Source organism: Hippocampus guttulatus, chromosome 11, assembly GCF_054856545.1.
Source record: "Hippocampus guttulatus isolate MCC_2025c chromosome 11, RoL_Hgut_1.0, whole genome shotgun sequence".
In the NCBI taxonomy this organism is placed as follows: Eukaryota; Metazoa; Chordata; class Actinopteri; order Syngnathiformes; family Syngnathidae; genus Hippocampus; species Hippocampus guttulatus.
The window spans coordinates 4,827,824-4,846,248 of NC_141271.1; the positions used below are offsets into that span (position 1 = coordinate 4,827,824).

General features: G+C 46.8%; 1 protein-coding gene across 1 annotated transcript in view; it reads left to right on the forward strand.

Moving 5' to 3' along the window:
• Window positions 1–7,412: 7,412 nt before the first annotated feature.
• Window positions 7,413–18,425, forward strand: part of LOC147197847 (uncharacterized) — a 52,298-nt gene continuing 41,285 nt past the window's right edge. The window contains exon 1 of the mRNA XM_086124162.1: window positions 7,413–7,714. Within this exon, the coding sequence (XP_085980288.1) occupies window positions 7,587–7,714 (128 nt within the window). The 5' untranslated portion in view covers window positions 7,413–7,586. The remainder of the gene's footprint in view (window positions 7,715–18,425) is intronic.

Consider the following 18,425-nt stretch of genomic DNA (forward strand, 5'->3'; position numbering starts at 1 on the left):
ACCAGAAACTACTCTATCTACCCCCCCCCCCACCCTCATTTTCTCCCCTACAGATCCACGAACAGGACGTGAGACGGCTCTTCAAGCAGCAGAAGATCAAGAAAGCTGCGGGGCCCAACAAAGTGTCCCCCTCCTGCCTGAAAGTCCGCGCCGACCAGCTGGCTCCGGTCTTCACACAAATCTTCAACAGATCCCTGGAGCTGTGTGAGGTCCCATCCTGCTTCAAACAGTCGACCATCATCCCAGTTCCCAAGAAATCGGCAACATCGGAACTGAACGACTATAGGCCTGTCACTCTGGCGTCTGTGGTCATGAAGTCCTTTGAACGCCTTGTGCTGAACGACCTAAAGAATGTCACTGGACCCCTGCTGGACCCTCTTCAGTTTGCCTACCGGTCAAACAGGTCTGTGGAGGACGCAGTCAACATAGGTCTGCACTACATCCTCGAGCACCTCGACAGCACAGGGACCTACGCAAGGATCCTGTTTGTGTATTTCAGCTCTGCATTCAACACCATCATCCCAGAACTCCTCACCCCCAAACTTCTCCAGCTCGGTGTGTCCCCTATGATCTGCCAGTGGATCCTCAGCTTCCTGACGGGACGGACACAACAGGTGAGACTGTGAAGAACAACATCAACAACACGCAGCACGAGCACTGGAGCCCACAGGGATGCGTTCTCTCTCCACTGCTCTTCTCCCTCTACACAAACGATTGCACCTCAACAAGTCCAGCTGTCAAACTCATAAAGTTCGCAGACGACACCACGGTCATCGGTCTCATCAAAGACGACGACGAGTCTGCGTACCGACAACAAGTGAAGCAGCTGGAGCTCTGGTGCAACCGACACAACCTCGGGCTGAACACACTCAAGACTGTAGAGATGATCGTGGACTTCAGGAAACATCCTTCACCACAGTTGCCCCTTACACGATCCAACTGCCCTGTGTCAACCCTCAGGCAGGCGCTACAGATCCAGAAACAGCTTCTTCCCTCTAGCCATTAACTCCCTAAACAGTCACTGACGTATACTCCACCGCACCAGACACTTTAAAGCGCTCAAGGACATCTGCACAATTGCACTCTTCTTGTACAACAAATACTGCTACTGGTCACTTTAAAATGGTTCAATGATTTTCTGCACCAACTGTACAACTGTCATAGTATTTATTGTATTCTACCACTGATCACTTTAGCTTTGCTTGATACTTTGCACATTATCTCACAGTTGTCACTGGGTCACCACCGCACTACTGTTCACTTACATTACGAAATGTCCTTCCATACTTATTTGTCATGTCCTTGTTTATGATGATACTAATGCAGCGTGTTGTACCGGAGACAAATTCCTTGTGTGTTCTACATACTTGGCCAATAAAGATGATTCTGATTCTGATGATTCTTATTCTGATTCTGATTTTGTTCCGAATCAGCTTCTTATTACTGGTTATGACGTGACTCTCTTCTCATTCATTCCTGCAGCTTCACTGTGCTTTAAAACTGTGTGGACGCTGAGCATCAACAGCACGGACGCTGGGTGTCGAGAGAGTTCAACGTAGGTTGTCCCAATGCATTGAAACGAGACGAGTCATTAGATAAATGTTGGTTTTGTCCCGCCCATCGGACGCTCTGCGTCTCTGGGTGTCTATGGAGAGTGGGCGTTTCTGGGCTGCCCCGGACACTGAGCTTTTCTGCATGATGATTGGATGATCTGTCTGAGGCGGAATCTATTTTTGATTGACAGCAAAATTAGCCAATCACCGATCTTTTGGTGTCGGCATCCATGGGAGCATTTTTCACTTCTCATTCTATTCTAAGTTGAACTGGAGGCTTCTTCAATCATTTTAGCGACACTCTCTTTGTTGAAAACGACTAGCGACACATTAATCTTTTATTTCTGGTGGGTTTTATTGTACACAGATCATTTTCTTGAAAAGGAACGGAGAGTAGAATTCACGTATAAATAAAAGGACACATTTTATGATGTAGGCCGAAATTGAGCTTCCCCTCCTTGATAGACCAGCATCCGCCACTGCTCTCAACACACACACACACACACACATATATATATATATATTTTTTTATAGTTTATTGGCAGCTCTCAGCATTTCCAGCAGTGATAGATGAGCCAGGTGGTGTGCTATTGTCCCGTGGAGGGAGGGGGGTAGCAGAATTGCTGTTCCATCATTTCTGGTGACCTTACATGCCTGATTATGCTGCCGCACTCCCTCGTGCCTTCTTTCTCCCACCTTCATTTGCATGAAAGGGCCTAATGATCACATTCTCTCAAGGTATGATTATTCTCTCAAGGTATGATTGCAAAGTGCAGATTTGGCCATATATGAGATTTTGAAGCGCTTTGTCCACAAATTCCCCAAACAGCATCTGTGTCATTTCAGAATTGGAAAACATTTTCTGTCTCCCCTTTATTTTAAAGGCCAAGTGTGAAGTAAAATTGGCCAACCATGTTTTTGAGTAATATCAATGGCTGAACAATTCTAAGCATATTTCCGTTGTTTTTTTTTTCACGCAACCCTTCCAGATTCTTTGTGTAACCCTTAGCAACACCCTTGACAACGCAAATGCTTTTCTTCGTCAATCTTCGGAAATTACGTCACATGGAGAATTGCGAGGGAAGTCCGCCGTTGATCAGCATTGTTGCATTGCTTGTTGGTAAGATCCCACGGCGGTGTGTGGCTCTGTATTGTTCGCAATCGACAGAAAAGTTGCACCAGTGGCCGAAGGTAAGCAGGGCACTGAAATAGACATCTTTTATTCGCACGAAGCGAATGAATTTCACGCCATCATCGACGAGCAGAGAACACTCGTCTCCACTTCAAAGATGACTGCTTTCTCAACCGGTCTGCTTATGGTCAAGGATTTGCAAAAAAGTAAGTGTGATTTTTGGATAGATGATGATGATTTTGTCAAAGCATAGCTGCCAACTCTTGTGAAATGAACAGTAGCATAGCTGCTAACTCTTGTGGAATGAACAGTCGAAGGTCATGACGTTAGCCGAAAGCTAACTCGAGAAGCTAGCAACGTTGAACAGAAGCTAGCGATGTTAGTTTTCGGCTCGAGGCAGACCCCGATCGATGCTATTCATATCAGCGATGAGTAATAATGGCAGTCAGACAAATTGTTCTGGAAGTACATTTCAAGGCAGTGCTGCTTTGTCGACGAATGAACATGACACGTCCTCTTGGAAAACTGTGTGATTAGCCCATAGGCAGTGAACTGTTTTGTAGATTATGTGCAAGGATGAGATTTTTCCGCTTTTTGACGGAATTCCGATCTTTTTTTTCCCAGTCAAAATGGACCTATTTTATATTGTTCCAAATCCGTAAAAAATTCTGGGGGGGGGGGGTGTCCGGACTGTCTTCGGCAGATTCGGGGCTCGTAATGTTTGCAAGTAACGTTTGCAAGCATCCATTTTGAATCCCGTTTTTTATCGCGAAACGTTAGTTTGTCGGTACTTCCTATATGGGCTAAAACCAATGTCATACTTGTGGTGATTGGTCGCTATCTCGGCAAATGCAAATCACAACCAATCCGTGTTCGCACTCCTAAACCCCTTTCTCGCGAATGCTGAATGTTATCGAGACTCGCGATGAAGCTAAAGTGCGTCAGATAGATGCGGATCTGAAAAACACGTTTCGATGGGACTGGTTGAACAGAAAGCTGACGGTGTCCCCAGTAGGAAACGGTAAAGAGGAACCATTGTGCTTGTTTTGGATTTCGTGAAAAAGCTCGATGTTGCCGGTAAAGCTCTGTGTACAGTGTGTGACGATGTCATTCTATACGGATCGAGAGGATGGAAAGCTTTACAGAGTCACGCAACCTCGGTGAAACACCGAAAACAGACATTTCTACTGAAAAGTAGCTACTCGATCTCAAGCGCTTTTCAACAGCCTGGAGCATGTGTAAAAACAAGAGGAGTTGGCTAAAAAGACAGTGGAAAAAGACGGAGAGGACCAATAAGCTTTTAGCGCTTGCTAAAAAGCTTAAAATGAACAGAAAATAAAGTATTCTACCTCATGAAACTGTATATTGTATGCACTGTAAATATACATCCACTTTATATAATAAAATACATTCATAACCCATATATAGTAAACAGTGTGGGACTTCACTATCACTGTATGAGATAAGAATAAACAGCTTTTTCTCACATTTACACAACACTTTATGAATACAAGTCATGAACAAATCTTAAATATGGCAGGGAATGTGTTTCCTTTTTTAGTTTTGATTTTGAGCAGCGCATTTAAAGTTACATGTTGGTGCTCACCAGGAATGCATAAGCAAAATTGCACAAATTTTCACTTGAAAGAATAGTGAACGATCTTGGGATTTTTTTTCTGTTAAAGTTTCAAATAGTGTGTAAATTGAATACACTTTATCTTCATTTGGTGCCACTTTTGTAATTGGCCCCGCCCTCGTACCGGCCACGCCCCCTTCTGCTCTTTTCATCACTAGCCACTCTCATCTCTGTATGTGGCATAATTACATGCCTATTATTTTAGTCTTATGACGCGTCAGGTGCTGGGGAACCAGAGCACCTTGATGAAAAATGGGCTACTGGAACAAAGCGGAGATGGGCGAGATGCGAGATCATGAATCTGTTGGAATGCTACAGCTCAAGCAACCCTAGTCAGAGGGGTTACATGCAGAGAATGTGGGCTAAATGGCTACTCCACTTCCTGGACGAGCTGGTAATCCACCGAGAGCCCGGTGGTCTCGCTATGTCAACCGGGATGTTCAATTTGTGATGAAAACCACCGGAAACGGACAGATTGCACCTCAGACCGAGGTCAATAAGTTTCTGGCGACTATAGGTAAGAGCAGTTGCTCAAAACTCAAAAAACTAACCACGAAATAAATAGATAAAATAAGCACCGGACTGGAGAGCAAAGAGCCACTGCACCCGTGTGCGCCGCCATATCAATACCGATTGATCTAGAACTTGCACATCTGTGAAGGCATCATTAATGCTGAAAGATACATATCGGTTTTGGAACAACATATGCTGCTACCGACACAACTTCTATTTCAGGGACATCTCTACTTATTTCAGCCACACAGAGCCAAGACACATTCTGCATGTGTCACAATAGTGTGGCTTCATTGTCAAAGAGTGCTTGTACTTTTCTGCTTGGCTCTCGACAAAGGAGGACACTTTTTGCACAGCTCCTGCCCTCACCCCCACCCTCTCCTTGCTCGCCACTTAGTCTTTGTGCTGTCTTTGTCTAACTTTTCCTAGCCTCCTACCGTATTTTCATCCGAAGAACTAACCATGGAATTAGTTGGCTGGTCTCTCGATGCAATCGACAAAAATTTTTCGACGAAAAGAGCAGGCAGTGGGGAGCCTGCTTGCCCCCGGGGACATTTGCTGCCGGATACGCCCTTGATCCATGGAGAAAGTGGAGAATGGCGTGCCCGTCAATACTGTCCGTTGAGGATGTGGAAGACATCTACATTATCGGCCTTTTGATAACAGGTATGCTGCCGTTTGGTGTTGGCAGCTTTCTGTTCTATCGCAAAATTCAACCGACGGGAGCGGCTTTATTGGAAGGGAAGAAGCTGCCGGTCATTCTGGATGGTTTGGCGCGAGTGTCCAACACTCAGACTCAAGCGGTGACTGAGCTCAACCGCAATTTGATGCGGTTTTGGAGCGACTCCGTACGATCGACAACAACATGGAGAAGTTGGTATCCGCGCTGCGGAAAGAGATTGCGGATTTGGCTGATCGGCGCCATTGAAGAGATACAGGCCACGGACTCAAGGCTGTCTGAAATTGTTGGCGGCCGTCCCTCCAAAACAAACAACGCTATCTGGCCCTTTCCCCTGGATGGAAGTATGCATGGAATCTAGGGCCCCCACCATCACCCCCCTCCTTCTCGGCCATGGACTGATAAGCCGGGACTGTCTTCATGAGCAGACCTCGACGAAGCAGCTATGACCTGTACACGCATACACATACACAACTGGACAACCACACGCGCATACACATCCTTATTATCACCGTCTTCATCGCTCTGATTCTTTTTCCCCCGTGTCGTGGTTCGATCTGCAGAGCGCTCGTGTTGTCCGTGCAGCTGGTCAGGACGGCCGCGTCGCGGTCACCCCCCTCCCCATCCCCCCCTTCCCATTCATCCTCCCCCTTATTACATGTTATAATAATAGATTTTATTTATAAGCGCCTTTCAAGACACCCAAGGACACTTTACAATAACAAAAAACACAAAACAATACGTTATGTCTTGTGACTTGCTGTAACTGTCATATGCTTATTTATGTGCTAGGGTCTTTTTTATCCTGGACTTAAATTATCCTCAGAAGAGCGTGTTTTTTTTTTTTCCCCTCTCCCTACCCAGCGTTTTCCTTTCTGAATTCTGACTGTAATTTCCCCATTGCGGGACAAATAAAGGGATATCTTATCTTATCTTATCTTAATTTACTGGCCTGCCAGCATTCCAGACTTGCCTTTGTGTATGTAGTTCGCTTGTTCTCCCCGTGTCTGCATGGATTTTCTCTGGGTCCTCTGGTTTCCTCCCACATAGTAAAAACATGCATGGTCGGTTAATTGGACACTCCATATCAGGGGTTCCCAACCGTTATTGACCGAAGATCTACTTTCCAATCTAACCAACCTTCACGATTGACCGTTAGGACGCATGCATGCACATGTCCGAATGTCATGATGATCAGCAGCCATAATGTGCCCTAAAATGAACGAAACAGAATGAAGTACATGTAAGAGTTTGTGAAAAGAAAATCACTGCCTACCTTTGTGGGAGACCTGACGCGGAGGCATGGGACACACTTTTGCAGCATGCCAAGTGCTCAAACATGACTATCATAGCTCAGCTGTACCCATTTGAAATGCTACTCCTGGCGCTCCATGTTCCCTTTATTTGCCAGTGCCATCGGTGAATTACAGATGAAACAAACTGAATGAAAACGATAATTTAAAAAAATATCTACACACATTTTATATACATATATATATATATATATATATATATATATATATATATATATATATATATATATAGCAGCTGGATAGCTCAGTTGGTAAGGCATCGGTTTGGCGTACTATCCCGCTTGGGGCAAAAAAATTAGCACATAACACCATCCAGTGTGGGTCCTTGGGCAAGATCCTTCACGCTAATGCCTACCCCATACAATGATGAGAGACAATAAAACGAATGACATGCCGGCTCAGACGTCACCCAAGGTCTGCGTCAGGTGCTGGGGAACCAGAGCACCTTGATGAAAAATGGGCTACTGGAACAAAGCGGAGATGGGCGAGATGCGATAACATGGCTCTGTTGGAATGCTACGGCTCAAGCAACCCGAGTCAGAGGGGTTGCATGCAGAGAATGTGGGCTAAATGGCTACTTCGAAACCCACAGTCACGGTTGACCACGAAACAACTAGTAGCTCAGTGTTCCAACATCCACAAACGGCAACTGCTGTCACAACTTGAGATTGATGAGGTACAACGCAGGTTCCATGGTGAAGGGCCCCAGGCTGCCAGATCAGAGGAGGAGGTCATACCAGAGATTGGGAGGCAAGCCCCAATGAATGCAGATGATGAGATTGGGAGGCCAGCCCCAATTAATGAAATGCTGAGCGAGGCAGCAACTGACCTGAAAGCTAAGATCATGGCGAGAATGAAAGCTGGGCAACCTAGAAACCGATTACAACGGCTATGTGAAGTACCACCTGAAAGTCTCATGGAAAGTGTGAATGCAGCACTGAGGGCGATCCCGACCGTAACGATCACGGAAACCAATGAGCTGATATACGCTTCAGCATCAGTGATCCTTGAGATGCTTGGCTATAAGAGCAACCATGGAAGCCATGAGATACGTTAGCCACCATGGAAAAGACGGTTGGTGGCTAAGATCAAGGCGGCTCGGAAAGATGTGAGTCAATTGACAGAGGCCCAGAGAGGTGTGATGAAAAGGCCGATACCCGAGAGGTACATCCAGATGATCATCCCTGAAGCACTCGAAACTGCCAAACAAAGGCTCCAAGCCTTGTCCAGCCGCCTAAAGCCGTACACGAAAGAGAATGAGGCCAGACGAATAAACAGGCTGTTCGCAACACAGCCTGCGAAAGTGTACGCTCAGTGGCAGGGTCCTAACAACAGAGCTGACCCACCAATACTGGAAACTGAAAGGTACTGGAAAGGCATTTGGGAGAAGGAGGTTGCACATAACAGCAGTGCACAATGGCTGGTGACCCTGAGAGAGGAGCACAGCAACCTCCCTGAACAGAACCCAGTTACCAAAACAGTGGCAGACATACAGGAAAGAGTCTCAGATATGAAGAACTGGACAGCACCAGGCCCGGACATGGTCCACACCTACTGGCTAAAGAAACTCGCACTCCATGAGTGCCTAGCAGCACAAATGAACCACATACATGGATCACTGAATGCTTGGAGTTGTATAAGGTGAACAGGACCCTAAGAGCCTTCGTTGCAAACTCGATGAGGATGTGGCAAACCACACTTGAAGCCAATGGCAAGCCACTTACCCAATTGTCCGTCAAATGTGGCATATACCAAGGTGATGCACTCTCCCCACTGCTGTTCTGCATAGGACTGAACCCCCAAAGCCAAGTAATCACCAAGACAGGCTATCGATACCGCCTCAGAAATGGAGCTACGATCAGTCACCTCCTCTACATGGATGACATAAAGCTGTATGCTAAGAGCGAAAGGGACATAGACTCCCTGATCCACACAACCAGGATCTACAGCAGCGACATCGGGATGTCATTCGTGCTTGAGAAATGTAGTCGGATGGTGACTAAGAGAGAAAAGGTAGTCCGCACTGAAGGGGTCTCACTCCCTGAAGGAACAATAGCAGACATTGAGGACAGCTACAAGTACCTCGGTATACCACAAGCCAATGGCAACCTTGAGGTGGCAACAAGGAAAGCGGCTACGGCCAAATACCTCCAGCGAGTGAGGCAAGTCCTAAGAAGCCAGCTCAATGGCAAGAATAAGACCCGGGCAATAAACAGCTATGCCCTGCCAGTGATCAGATACCCTGCAGGAATAATGAGGTGGCCAAAGGAAGAGATTCAGACCACGGACGTTAAGACCCGAAAGCTCCTAACCCTAACCATGCATGGAGGGTTCCATCCCAAATCCAGCACCCTGAGACTGTACGCAAGCCGAAAGGAAGGAGGCCGGGGACTAGTGAGTGTAAGAGCCACTGTCCAGGATGAAATATCCAAGCTCCATGAATACATCAATGAGAAGGCTCCAACGTATGACGTACTCAGAGAATGTCTCAGACAATGGGGAAACAGAGGATGAGGCGCTGGAAGAGGGACCATCATGGGAGGACAAGCCACTACACGGGATGTACCACCGGACCATAACTGAAGTGGCTGATCTCAAGAAGTCCTATCAGTGGCTAGAGAGGGCTGGCCTGAAGGACAGCACAGAGGCACTCATCCTGGCTGCTCAGGAGCAGGCCCTGAGCACCAGAGCCATTGAGGCCCAGATATACCACACCAGACAAGACCCAAGGTGTAGGTTGTGCAAAGAGGCACCTGAGACGATCCAACACATAATTGCAGGGTGTAAGATGCTGGCAGGGAAAGCCTGCATGGAACGTCATAACCAGGTGCCTGGCATAGTCTACCGAAACATCTGTGCGGAGTATGGCCTGGAAACCCCAAGGTCAAAATGGGAAACACCTCCGAAGGTGGTGGAGAATGACAGAGCGAAGATCCTGTGGGACTTCCAGATCCAGACTGACAAGATGGTAATGGCGAACCAAACAGATATCGTGATAAAGGGCAAAGGAAAGCCGTTGTAGTGGATGTCGCGGTCCCAAGTGATGGAAACATCAGAAAGAAGGAACATGAGAAACTCGAGAAATACCAAGGGCTCAGAGAGGAGCTGGAGAGAGCCTGTAAGGTAAAGGTGACAGTCGTGCCTGTGGTGGTCGGAGCACTCGGGGCAGTGACCCCCAAACTCGATGAGTGGTTGCAACAGATCCCGGGAACAACATCGGACATCTCAGTCCAGAAATGTGCAGTGCTGGGAACAGCAAGGATACTGCGCAGAACCCTCAAGCTTCCTGGCCTCTGGTAGAGGACCCGAGCTGAATGCGGGATGGACACCACCCGAGGGGTGAGATGAGGATTTTTTTTTTTAAATATATATACGTACTCAACAGGCTACCTGCTCTTTATTCACCAGAGGCTCATCAACCTAGTCTCTTATTTCTCTCCCGAAACAGTGTCTTCTCCGCTACGTATAATTTCTGTACATAGCTTGTCATGGAGGGGTGAGATGAGGATTTATTATATATATATATATATAGTGTTGACTATCATATTTTTCGCACACTGAAAAGTCTTCTATTTTCTTAAAAGCTCACAGCGCGCCTTAAAATCCAGTGCGCCTTGTTTATGGTCTTTACGGTAATATGTCGACCTAAGATGGCTCCTTGATAGAGACATGCTTACAATGTTATAAGTTGCTGTTGGTTCAGTGAACTGTGTCGCTGCTTTTTTAAATAAGTGTTTGTTGCAGCTCTGAAAAAATGAGAGCTGTGGTTGTTGTTGTTGTTGTTTTTTTAAACACACTTTATTCATGGTTTTCACAGTCTCAACACATACAAGTACGTCTTTGTCCGTCTCAGTGCCTTCTCTTCTTCCGTTCGACTCGAGAGGCGTTCATGACCGTCTCCGAAAAACAAAAATTAACGATTCCTTCAATGAAACTACGAAAATTGAAAATAATGCATAAAAACAGAAAATCAAGCGAGGAAATCACAAAATAAATTCGCTAGACCCCCTACAGAATTTATTTTGTGATATCCTCATTTGTGAATACACAACAAAGGCATAAATAACAAACACTTCTGAGACAGTCCAGTCTCCTACATTTTAATGACATCTGATCGTTCTGTTGTATGTATAGAATTTGGTGCCCCCCCCACCCCAGAGGAAGGGGGTCCCCCACCAAATTGCGAGGAAATCACAAAATAAATTCTATAGCCAAAGGGGGCTATAGAATTTATTTAGTGATTTCCTCGCTTGATTTTCTGTTTTAAGATTAAGATATCCTTTATTTGTCCCGCAATGGGGAAATTACAGTCAGAATTCAGAAATGAAAACACTGGGTAGGGAGAGGGAAAAAAAACACGCTCGAACTATCCTCTTCTGAGGAAAATTTAAGTCCAGGATAAAAAAAGACCCTAGCACATAAATAAGCATATGACAGTCACAACAAGTCACAAGACAAAACATGTAATAAGGGGGAGGATGAATGGGAAGGGGGGGATGGGGAGGGGGGGTGACCGCGACGCGGCAGCTCTGGCCAGCTGCACGGACCACCTTGCGCTCCGCAGATCGTACCACGTCACGGGGGAAAAGAATCGGAGCGATGAAGACGGTTATAATAAGGATGTGTATGCGTGTGTGATTGTCTAGTTGTGTATGTGTATGCGTGTACAGGTCATTGCTGCTGCGTCGAGGTCTGCTCATGAAGACAGTCCTGGCTTATCAGTCCATGGCCGAGAAGGAGGGGGGTGATGGTGGGGGGCACTAGCTTCCATGCATACTTCCATCCAGGGGAAAGGGTCCAGATAGCGTTGTTTGTTTTGGAGGGATGGCCGCCAACAATTTCAGACAGCCTTGAGTCCGTGGCCTGTATCTCTTCACTGGCGCCGATCAGCCAAATCCGCAATCTCTTTCCGCAGCACGGATTCCAACTTCTCCATGTTGTTGTCGATCGTACGGAGTCGCTCCAAAACCGCATCTATATTGCGGTTGAGCTCAGTCACCGCTTGAGTCTGAGTGTTGGACATTCACGCCAAACCATCCAGAATGACCGGCAACTTCTTCACTTCCAATAAAGCCGCTCCCGTCGGTTGAATTTTGCGATCGAACAGGAATCTGCTAAACCAAACAGCAGCATACCTGCTATCAGAAGGACGATAATGTAGATGTCTTCCACATCCTCAACGGACAGTATTGACAGGCACACCATTCTCTACTTTCTCCATGGATCAAGGGCGTATCCGGCAGCAAATGTCCCCGAGGGGCAAGCAGGCTCCCCACTGCCTGCTCTTTTCGTCGAAAACATTTTGTCGATTGCATCAAGAGACCAGCCAACTAATTCCATGGTTAGTTCTTCGGATTAAAATACGGTAGGAGGCTCGGAAAAGTTAGACAAAGACAGCACAAAAGACTAAGTGGCGAGCAAGGAGAGGGTGGGGGTGGAGGGCAGGAGCTGAGCAAAAAGCGTCCGCCTTCGTCGAGAGCCAAGCAGGAAAATTTTGATGATTTATTTTCAATTTTTATAGTTTCATTGGAGTAATCATTAATTTACTTTTATCGGTGGCAGTCATGAACAGCTCTCGAGTCGAACGGAAGGAGCATAGCTAGGTTTTGTCTTATAATCCAGTGTGTCCAATATATGAAAAAAAAATAGCCCATTCATTGAAAGTGCGCCTCATAATGCAGTGCGCCTTTTACTGCGGAAAATATGGTAATTAGCACGTCGACCTCACAGTGTAGAGGTCATGGGTTGGATCCTCCTTCCTGTTTGGAGTTTGCATGTTCACCCAGCCTTGTTCTAAAGGCCTGTCCTCAGGTGTGATTTTGCGTGAATGTTTTTTTGTCTATGTGTGGCATGTGTTTGGCGGGCAACCAATTCGGGGTGTACCCCGCCTGCTGCCAAAAAATAGGCTCCAGCATTCCTGCAACCCTTGTGAGGAACAAACGGTTCAGACAATGGATGGATGGATATATAGCTAATAACTGCAATAATGACTGTAATTTACTAAATAAGTGCATGCTCCTGTAGTTTGTGCATGGCTTACCTAAAGGCCAAGTGTGAAGTAATTTCATGAAATGCCAAACAGGGTCACAATCAAGTCAACTCAAGTCAAGTCAACTGTATTTATAGAGCACTTTCAAACAGCCATCTCTGCATACGAAGTGCTGTACATGGAGCAATTTAACATGCACAATAAACAGTAAAACAAATCGGTAATAAAGGCGGTAGAAAGCACCAAACAGTAAAACCAAGAACAAATCTAAGTCATGCTGACTCGAATGCCAAAGAATACAAGTGAGTTTTGAGGAGGGTTTTGAAGATGGGCAGCGAGGAGGCTTGCCGAATGTTCAGTGGGAGGTCATTCCAGAGAGAGGGACCAGCAAGAGAAAAGGCTCGATCCCCTCTGAGCTGCGTTTAGTTCTTGGTACTTCTAATAATGTCTGGTCCACAGACCTGAGGCGCCGGGCAGGTGTGTAGGGGCGGATGAGCTCAGAGAGGTAAGGTGGCGCGAGATTATTCAGAGATTTGAAAACAAAGAAGAGGATCTTGAAAATAACTCTAAAATGTATGGGGAGCCAGTGAAGGGATGTCAGAGTAGGAGTTATGTGCTCCCTCTTACGAGTACCAGTCAAGAGGCGAGCAGCGGCATTCTGGACCAGCTGAAGGCGCTTAATGGAGGACTGGCGGACTCCAAAGTAAAGGGCATTGCAGTAATCGAGCCGGGATGTGACAAAGGCATGAATTACTGTCTCAAAGTGTTCATGTGAGAGGAGAGGTTTTATTTTGGCCAGCTGTCTAAGGTGAAAGAAGCTGGATTTGACAACGGCACCAATTTGCCGATTAAGTTTGAAATCACTGTCCAGTTTAAGGCCCAGGTTTGAGACTGTTGACTTAAGATAAGGAGACAGGGGGCCCAAGTCTACAGGATGGGATGTACAAGGGCCACTGGGACCAAACAATAACACCTCTGTCTTCTTTTCATTGAATTTCAAGAAATTTTGTGCCATCCAGGTTTTGATTTCTTCCAGACAGGATAGGAGTGGCCTTAATGAGAAGGCGTCTTTCTTGCTCAGTGGGACATAGATCTGGCAGTCATCTGCATAGCAGTGGAAGGGAAAGTACTTAAACATTGTCCACCAAATAAAGCATGAAAAAATAATTTTCAGTCAAACCTCGGTTTTCGAACATCTCGGTTCTCGACCAATTCGGTTTACGACCAGAAATTTCGAGTCCTCCTATCGAGCTTGTTGATGAGCTGATCATTTGAATCGGGTGTGTTGCAACAGGGGGAGTTGAAAAACATGCAGGACCCTCCAAGACCTTAGTTTGACACCTAAACCCATAACATAAGAATCTCAACGTCGCCTTATGTGCCAAAACAGTGATTAATGGTCACCAAAGTCCATGTAGACATCTTTACTTATGCTCACATCAACCTCTTAGATTCAGAATGATCGCCCAAATACTTGGGATTTTAGGGTGCTTTCCTCTTCATAGAAGTGCTCACTACAAAGCGTATGTTTTGCGAACCACGGTCTCTTGTGGCCAAAACTATTCACGGCCTCGAAAGAAAAAACAAAAAAAACAGCGAGAGAGAAGCCCGACCCGAATTCCAGCTCGGGCTCGGGCGGTCCGATCTTACCTCTAGTCCGTAGTCATCCTGTGGGGGGTGGGGGAGGGTGTAATTAATACCCTTCAGAAATCATTTACTTTCTTCCTCCATATAGTTGTGGAGCACTGCAAATCCCATCTTGAATGGCGTCTTTTGCGACAACCGTGAGCAAGTATGATCATAGACAACATTTACGTGACAGATACAAAGACGCCTTCTTCAGAATCAGAATCAGAATCATCTTTATTGGCCAAGTATGTAGAACACACAAGGAATTTGTCTCCGGTATAACACGCTGCATTAGTATCATCGTAAACAACAAATCATTGAACCATTTTAGAGTAACCAGTAGCAGTATTTGTAGTACAAGAAGAGTGACTACGTCAGTGACTGTTTAAGGAGTTAATGGCTAGAGGGAAGAAGCTGTTTAAGTGTCTACTGGATTTGGTGCGCATGGATCTGTAGCGTCTGCCTGAGGGGAGTAGCTCGAAAAGGTGGTGGGCAGGGTGCGGGGGATCCAGGAGGATTTTCCGTGCCCTTGTCTTGATTCTTGCAGTGCGCAAGTCCTCAAGAGTGGGTAGGGCGGTGCCAACGATTTTTTCCGCCGTCCTAACTGTCCGTTGAAGTCGGATTTTGTCCTTTTTTGTGGCGGCCCCAAACCAAACCGTGATGGAAGAACACAGGATTGATTCGATGACTGCCGTGTAGAACTGTCGTAGCACCTCCTGTGGCAGGCCATGCTTCCTCAGCAGCCTCAGGAAGTACATCCTCTGCCGGGCCCTTTTCAGGATGGAGATGGTGTTGACTTCCCACTTCATGTCCTGGGAGACTGTGATTCCCAGGAACTTGAAGGTCTCGACGGTTGACACAGGGCAGTTGGATAGTGTGAGGGGCAACTGTGGAGAAGAGTGTTTCCTGAAGTCCACGATCATCTCTACAGTCTTGAGCGTGTTCAGCCCGAGGTTGTGTCGGCTGCACCAGAGCTCCAGCTGCTCCACTTGTTGTCGGTACGCAGACTCGTCGCCGTCTTTGATGAGACCGATGACCGTGGTGTCGTCTGCGAACTTTATGAGTTTGACAGCTGGATCTGTTGAGGTGCAATCGTTTGTGTAGAGAGAGAAGAGCAGTGGAGAGAGGACACATCCCTGTGGGGCTCCAGTGCTGGTGGTGCATATTGATGATGTTGTTGCTCCCAGTCTCACCTGTTGTGTCCGTCCCGTCAGGAAGCTGAGGATCCACTGACAGATCGTAGGGGACACACCGAGGTGGAGAAGTTTGGGGGTGAGGAGTTCCGGGATGATGGTGTTGAACGCAGAGCTGAAATCCACAAACAGAATCCTTGCGTAGGTCCCTGTGCTGTCGAGGTGCTCGAGGATGTAGTGCAGACCTATGTTGACTGCGTCTTCCACAGACCTGTTTGCCCGGTAGGCAAACTGGAGAGGGTCCAGCAGGGGTCCGGTGACGTTCTTCAGGTGGTTCAGCACAAGGCGTTCAAAGGACTTCATGACCACAGACGTCAGGGCGACAGGCCTATAGTCGTTCAGTTCCGATGTTGCCGATTTCCTGGGAACTGGGATGATGGTAGACTGTTTGAAGCAGGATGGGACCTCACACAGCTCCAGAGATCTGTTGAAGATTTGTGTGAAGACCGGAGCCAGCTGGTCAGCGCAGACTTTCAGGCAGGAGGGGGACACTTTGTCGGGCCCCGCAGCTTTCTTGATCTTCTGCTGCTTGAAGAGCCGTCTCACATCCTGTTCGTGGATCTGTAGTGGAGAAAAAGAGGGTGTGGGGGTAGGTAGAGTGGTTTCTGGTAGAGGTGGGTGTGTGTGGGAAATGGGGGTGACCTTTTCAAATCGGCAGAAAAACATGTTTAGTTCATTAGCAAGACCCTTATTGTTCACTGTTTGGGGGGGGGTGGCATTCTATAGTTAGTGATTGCTTTCAGGCCATTCCATACAGATGCAGAGTCGTTAGCAGAGAACAGTTTTTTCAGCCTCTCTGCATAGCTTCTCTTAGCGATGTTAATTTCCTTTGTCAATTGGTTTCGGGCGTGTTTGTACAGTGCCCGATCTCCACTTCTATATGCGGCCTCTTTCTCTTTCCTGAGTTGCCTGAGTTTGGGAGTAAACCATGGCTTGTTATTGTTGAAGGACCGGAAGGACTTCGTTGGTACACACATGTCCTCACAGAAACTGATGTATGATGTTACAGTGTCGGTGTATTCATCCAGTGTGCCCGTTGAAGTTTCAAAGACGCCCCAATCAGTGCAGTCTAAGCATTCTTGTAGCGCTAGCTTTGCTTCATCTGTCCATTTTTTCACAGTCTTAACAACCGGTTTAGCACATTTGAGTTTCTGTCTGTATGTAGGTATTAAGTGGATTAAATTGTGGTCAGAAAGACCCAATGCTGCACGGGCGACCGATCGGTATGAATTTTTGATTGTTGTATAGCAGTGGTCTAGAATGTTGCCTTCTCTGGTGAAACAGTCGATGTGCTGCTTATATCTGGGAAGTTCACGGTTAAGATGTGCTCTATTAAAATCGCCCAAAATTATCAGGGGTGACTCTGGGTATTTTAGTTCGAGTTTGTTTACTTGTTCGGCTAGCGTTTGTATCGCCGTGTTAGCGTTAGCTTGTGGCGCAATGTAAACACCGACTAGTAAAAAGGAGGTGAACTCACGTGGCGATTAGAATGGCTTGCAGTTTAAAGACAGCGACTCCAGGTCCGGGCTGCAGTGTGCGTCGAGCTTTGTGACATCAGTGCACCATTCTTTGTTGATATAGAAGCAAATCCCGCCACCTTTCGATTTCCCTGATAGCTCCGTGTCGCGGTCGGCTCGGAGAAGGCGGAAGCCGGGTAGATGTAGCGCGGAATCCGGGTGGCGGTCACTGAGCCAGGTTTCAGTGAAGCAGAGCGCAGCAGAACTTGCAAAGGTTTTGTTGGTCTTTGTGAGGAGAAGAAGTTCATCCATCTTGTTTGGCAGAGATCGTAGATTAGCAAGATGGAGTATGTCGACACAGCCGTATTGGACGTGGACCAGATTGTGAGCAAAATGTGAAGTAAATTGCAAAGATGCTTCTTCCTTGGACATGTATCATTTAAGCAAAAACTCACTGGATTATTTTCTTAATGTTATGTGCCAAATTCATGGGTATTAAGCCACATGCAAGATGGCGGATGGACTGACTTATCACTTTGCTCCAGTTCAAAAATTGTCTGCTACAGAATTGACAAGAAAATGAAAATAATGTATATATATATTTATGTGTACCTGTATTTGTATATTCATTTTATTTTTCCAAAGATTTTGTAGCTCCCATGGAATCTTGTATTGAACAGTTCAAATGCTTCTTTCGTTGCCGACACTCATGCAATATGTCCCTTCTCATTTACCATACACTGATGCACCATGACAGTCTAACCACAGGTGTCAAAGTTCGGTCCTCGAGGGCCAGTGTCCTGCATGTTTTCCATGTCTCCCTGCTGCAACACACCCGAATGAAATGATCAGGATCACTATCAAGCTCCTATAGAGCTTGTTGATGAGCATCAATCAAATAAAAAATGACATCACTGATTCTTTGTATTTTTGATGTCTTCGTGACATGCGCCTCAACATTAGTATTTCCATCCATCCATCCATTTTCCACCGCTTATCCAGGGTTGGGTCGCGGGGGCAGTAGCGTTAGGAGGGAAGCCCAGACTTCCCTCTCCCCAGCCACTTCTTCTAGCTCTTCCTGGCGGATCCCGAGGCGTTCCCAGGCCAGCTGGGTGACATAGCCTCTCCAGCGTGTCCTGGGTCGTCCCCGGGGTCTCCTGCCAGTGGGACATTAGATGCCCGAGCCACCTCTTGCTCCTCTCGATGTGGAGGAGAAGCGGCTCTACTCTGAGCCCCTCCCGGATGACAGAGCTTCTCACCTTATCCCTAAGAGAGCGCCCGGACACCCCGTGGAGAAAACTCATTTCGGCCGCTTGTATCCGGGATCTCGT